General features: G+C 38.0%; 1 protein-coding gene across 1 annotated transcript; it reads left to right on the top strand.

Moving 5' to 3' along the window:
- Nucleotides 1-5,873, top strand: pfdn4 (prefoldin subunit 4). The gene is made up of 4 exons (XM_038276014.1): nt 1-120; nt 461-568; nt 3,046-3,186; nt 5,384-5,873. The coding sequence occupies exons 1-4, from the start codon at nt 91-93 to the stop codon at nt 5,513-5,515; spliced, it is 411 nt and encodes a 136-aa protein (XP_038131942.1). The 5' UTR covers nt 1-90; the 3' UTR covers nt 5,516-5,873.
- Nucleotides 5,874-6,078: the final 205 nt, after the last annotated feature.

Raw genomic sequence — 6,078 nt, 5'->3', positions numbered from 1 at the left:
CATTCAGATCTACACTCCAAACCAGTTGGTGGCGGTAGTGCTCCATTTCGTTGCGTGCCAACCGCCAATAAAATCCCACAAAGAAGAAGAATGGCAGCTGCCACAATGAAAGGACCCGTAGTAAGTGATATCTTAAATATATTTACTTCTTGGACTGTATTGTACCCCGTCTTCTCAGAGGAAATAATAAAAAAGCGGAGTTTTGTGACAGTTAGAAGTTAAAATGATCGGTGCTAGCGCCATTTTGCTAAATGTTACATCCTCGTGCAGTGAGCTAGCTAAGCTAGCTTCATTTACTCAGCTACGTTCTGCTGTTTTCGAGTTTCTGCTCTTCAAATATTATAATATTACCGCAAACCAAACAAGAATAGTTTCAGACAACATGGCAGTGAATGCAGGATTTGTCTCACGCCTTTAACGCTTGTTGTCGGTAAACATGCTAACGGAAACTTGTCTGCAGGGGGTGGAAGACGTGGTCGTCACTTTTGAAGATCAACAGAAGATCAATAAATTCGCCAGAAACACAAATCGGATGGTGGAGCTGAAAAATGAAATAGAGACAAAGAAGGTAAGATAGAGGGAAACATAAAAAGCTACAGCAGTGGGATGATAGGGCTGGACTTCATTATCCATCAGATGATGCAGATAAAATGCCTGTGGTCTATAGGATGGGTTATATTAAAGGTTTTATACAAAAAGCTTCATTTTTTAAAGAAAAAAACGATTCATTTAATAATTTTTCAAGTACTAATAGTTATTGAAACATGAAATGTGAAATCAAGAGAAAGCTTTTCCTAGAGGGATAAGAAGTTTTATTTAGTCATTGCCATATTTCTTCAGGTAAAATCATATTTTCTTTGTTTTTTTACATTAAATTTTAATTAAAAAATACCTTAATTATAGTGATCCAATTAAACAAAGTGCTATACTTTGTAGTAAAAGTTCTAGTCAGTGTTATTGGAGGACAGAACATGACCTTAGTACTTTTATAACTTAGTAAAAAAATCATTTTTATTGCTAGAATTTCAAGGCAAATGTTACCAAAAATATTCACTTGCCCTAATATGGGAAAAAAAAATGTGATGAATGCTTTTTGAAAAACAGTAAAAAAGAAACATTTTTTGTTATAACCGTTAGGGGTGTAAATCACATCCATCATGGCGATTCGATTCAGTATCGATTTCCTGACCCAACGATTCGATTATTTTTGATACTCAAGAATACACCACGATTCGATTCGTTTCGATTAATCGGTTATTTATTTTATTTTTTTTATTATTTTTTTTTTTTACACCTTACAGGCTAAACAAAGTTTCAAGTTTGAAATAAATCAATGAAAGCTGTAATATCATTATGCATTTTCTTTAGAAACAACAGCAAATAACAGAAGTAGAAAAGTTGCATCAAAAAATACTGCAAAAATACTGCACAATATCAGTGTAATGAGTTCAATGCAATACCTCGGCTCCAGAGAAACTGTCCAACATATTTTTTTAGAATGTAATAAATATACTCAGGAAAGAGAGATGTTGCTTAGAGAGTTAGACAGGAATAAAAATTAACTAGATATAAGGGAATTGTTTCAAAGGTAATCTGGGGATGTAGTTTTTGGGAGTATTTTTAATTTTCTAAGAAGAACGGGTATTTTAGGGACGATATAATAGTTTGTCTGGTCCGTACTCCATTCTGGAAGGTGGCGGTAATGCACCTATAAGTTGTTTGCCAACCGCCATTAAAAAAAAGAAGAAGAAGGCTCCAGAGTGTCGACGTCACCGCCCCCTTGAGAGACGCTCCGCTGCTCCTCTCTCAGATTGTAGCTGACCGCAAACAGTGTCGCAGACAGGAGGCCGGCTTGTTTTGTTTTTATGACCGAAATTGCGGAAAACAACTCGTGAAGTTTGACCCGCTAGAAGAGCGAGGTGCGCGAGAACGCTGGGACCCTTTTTCCAGCTGAATCTCCGCTCTTTTTGGCCCTCATCTCCCTCCGTCGTCGGACTAAACTCGCCCCCACTTCCTCAGCCGTATCTAGACCCACAGTGTGTAGCACAGACCACACTTCAATATTGAGCATAATTTAAAAATATCTGTGTCAAGCTCATTGCAACACACTGCTGTAAGAGTATAACCAGGAAGCGAGGTAGGAGGGCAAAATAGGTTTAGCGCCACCGCAGTCGGGGAGGAGAATTACGTCCAGAAACAAATGGATAAAAATAGACTGGAGGAAAAAAAAAAACATGAATCGATTCTTTTGCGGACGTGTTGATGCATCGGATCGTCGGCTTTTGGATCAATGCATCAATACAAAACGATTATTATTTACACCCCTAATAACCATCAGAACATCAATGCTGATAAATTAACTTTTTTACTTTTCACTTGACTTCTTAGGTTTTTTAATGAGCTTTTTATTTACCTTATTAAGTTTTTAGCAATTTTTTTATTTACTAAATCTACAGCAGGCAACCTTAGATAACTGACGGCATATTATGAAGCCGATGCGCTCACCTCCAAGTAAGAAGTTGATCTTACAGACCACATTTGACCTCACAATTTTTCCTAAATTAATGAGTGTTTTTTATATATATATATCCAAGTTATCAAAAATGGTAACTTGGAAAAAATAGGATTAATAATTTGTCTGTTATATCAAATAATTTCAGAATATACTTCATCTTGCAGCATTTATTGACATTTTAATCAGAAACTTGATAAAACTACGAATTACATTTTTGACCTCAAAATAAAAAACAACCATAACTGCAACTCTTATGTAGTCAGATAAACACAGTAATTTTGCTTTAATTAAATGTGATTAATTGTAAGAAAATATTTACCTTTTTCTGAAGAAGAAAATGACATATTTTGCTATTTCAAACATATATTTTATAGATCACTTACATGAAGCGTTCATACATGAAGCAAAAACTCATGTCAAATTATTTTTTTGTCGGTAGTGTTCAGTCTTCCTAAAAGGTGGGGTTGCTGCTAAATGTAGTCAGCAGTTAAATCAGCCCTCAGAGTTTTGGACTTTTTATATCTGTGCAGAAAGCTCTGCAGAACCTGCAGGACGCCAGCGATGATCTCATGATGCTGGATGATGAGTCCTTGTTCATCCCTTACCAGATTGGGGGGGTCTTCATCGGTCACTCCCAGGAAGAAACTCAGGAAATGCTAGAAGCTGCAAAGGTTAGTGTTGCTCTGTTCCTCTCTACCTTTTTCTTCTCTGTGCATCAAACCTGGAATAGACTCTGAAACCTCATCTGCTCCAGAAATCAAAACACCATCACTCCAAACAAAAAACACAAACTCATTAAATGAATCGATTATTTAGCCCTGATCTGTTAGACTAATATCAAAAGTGATGATATCTCCTAGAGCTGCAACTAACAAGTATTTTGCATATCAATTAATCTGTCGATTATGTTTTTGATTGTTCGATTGATAATCGGATAACAAAAACTTCCTTAAAGAAGAGATAAACCAGGTGAAACTAAAACGTTTCCACTTTAGGAGTTCTGGATAGAGTATATTGACAGAAAATTTTTTTTTTTATCCTAAATGCAAAAGATTTAAAAATATATATATATATTTTTTTCTTCAGTCTTGTTATAGTTACTGCTTTAAGTGGGTCGCTCTAGCAGCTAAAGGCATGTTATACAGTCTCTACGCTTCAGTTAACGATTAATCCATTACTAAAGTAGTTTACGATTATTTCAATAATCGATTCATCCGATTGTTTCAGTCCTAGTATCCACCTTTAAATTAACCCATATAAGTAGATCTCTAGTGTAAAGAAAACAGCTGAAGATCTCTAATTAAGCTTCTTCAATTTGTGCTTTAAAGGCTTTACTTTGTGCATGTTCAAAAATCATGGTTTCCCTCAAGAACTGGAATAAAATCAGACAAAATATAAAGAAGCAAAAATAAAATTGGCTTGAAATAAATGTAAAGTTACAGTTAGCATATTTTATTAAAGGGATATTGTTCTTAGTTTTAATGTTACTACATAACCTTTTGATTAATGCAGAATTCTGTAGGTCTCCTGACAGTCCAGTCAGCGGCCCAGCAGAACCAAATTAGGCAACGACCCCGAGTTTGCGTCAACTCGGTTCTTCGTTCGGATTCGCCCGTTTTATGGTGGAAGTTTAGAATTGTGAGATTTGCAGAGAAAGGAGGAGTCGACGGGGTTTTAACTGCTCTTTATGTTTAGGTTACTATCCTGAAGCCAAACAAATAGAAGGGGGATTTTATTTTATTTTTTTAGACCTTACAGGCTAAACAAAGTTTCAAGTTTGAAATAACTCAATGAAAGCTGTAATATCGTTATGCATTTTTTTTTTTTTGAAACAAAAGCAAATAACAGAAGTAGAAAAGTTGCATCAAAAAATACTGCAGAAAATCAGTGCAATGAGTGCAATGCAATACCTCGGCTCCAAACGTCGCACCCCCTCCACAGACCCTCCGCTGCTCCTCTCCCAGATTGTAGCTGACCGCAAACGGTGCCGCAGACAGGAGGCCGGCTTGTTTTGTTTTTATGACCGAAATTGCAGAAAAGAACTGGTGAAGTTTGACCCGCTAGAAGAGCGAGGTGCGCGAGAACGCTGGGACCCTTTTTCCTCCTGGATCTCCGCTCTTTTTGGCCCTCATGTCCCTCCGTCGTCGGACTAAACTCGCCCCCACTTCCTCACCGCCTCGGCCGAATCTAGACCCACAGGGTGTAGCTCAGACCACGCTTCAATATTGGGCATAATTTAAAAATGTCTGCATCAAGCTCACTGCAACACACTGCTGTAAGAGTATAACCAGGAAGCGAGGTAGGAGGGCAAAATAGGTTTAGCGCCACCGCAGCACGGGAGGGAGAATTACGCCCAGGAGCAAATGGATAAAAATAGACTGGAGGAAAAAAAAAACATGAATCGATTCTCTTGCGGGCGTATCGATGCATCGGATCGTTGGCTTTTGGATCGATGCATCGATACAAAACAATTATTATTTACACCCCTAGCATTCGCCCTGAGCGATATGCCCACATCGGTCGGGAGAAAATCAAACATGTTTGATTTTCTCCAGACCTCACGATTCCTGATCGGTGTGAGGCTGATCGCCGCTCTAACCCCCTGTAAACTACACCACTTACGACGCAGGATCAGGCTGAAAGTCGGCCCGATCGAAAAGTACTCGCATGACTGGAAAATCGCCCTGTGCACGCCGGGCTAAACTCGGTTTTGCATTCTATGAGCTCTTTAAGTGAAAAAAAAAAAAAAAAGTCATTTTCTTTTAATGTGTTCTAACTTCATGCTGGCTTGAATCACAGAAACCTCATTCTTTTATTACCGTCATTCAAAAAACGCCACATCTGCTGTTTTTCGTCTTCTGTTACCAGGAAGCCTTGGAGCAGGAGGTCAAAGGCCTGGATGAACGAGTGTCAGAGATCCAGCAGGTGTTGGGGGACCTGAAGGTGCAGCTTTATGCAAAGTTTGGCAACAACATTAACCTGGAAGCAGACGAGAGCTAAACAGCCAAACAGGATCGGACTTTTTATTTTTCCAAAATGTGGACTTTTACATTTCCTTCCGTCTCATGATGCCAACACAGCCTGAACACGGATGTTTTTACGTTTGTTGGTTCTGGTTTCTGTTTACTCTGGTGCATAAGTCTGTGCTTTGATTTGGAAAGCAAACTCGCAAGGAAAGCATCTGTAAAGATTTGGTTATTAAATTAATGAATGCAGATAAAATCACTGGTGTGTTTAAAGTTGTTGGCAGTTTTACTGTGTCCTAACGAGAACTGAAATAATCTAAAGCTTGGCTTTTGTATCCAACAGGAACAAAAACAATAAATGTGATTCATTGGTTTCATATCACCAAACTACAGTGAATGTGAGAAAGTGGATCTAACTTCTAAATGATCAATTATCTTAAACTTATCTTTGCTAATGTTTAATCAAATCACACCAAAGGTCTGCAGTAGTAGTTTGTCTTAGTAAAAGTAGATATTTCTGGATCACATACAGGGTTCTTAGATGCAGACTAGGACTGGTAGCCTCGTGAGACCATCCTGATCTCGTGAGCTTTCAAG

This window comes from Cyprinodon tularosa, unplaced genomic scaffold (genome assembly GCF_016077235.1).
Source record: "Cyprinodon tularosa strain WSP-4 unplaced genomic scaffold, ASM1607723v1 ctg99, whole genome shotgun sequence".
In the NCBI taxonomy this organism is placed as follows: Eukaryota; Metazoa; Chordata; class Actinopteri; order Cyprinodontiformes; family Cyprinodontidae; genus Cyprinodon; species Cyprinodon tularosa.
This window is presented reverse-complemented; position numbering and strand designations above follow the sequence as displayed.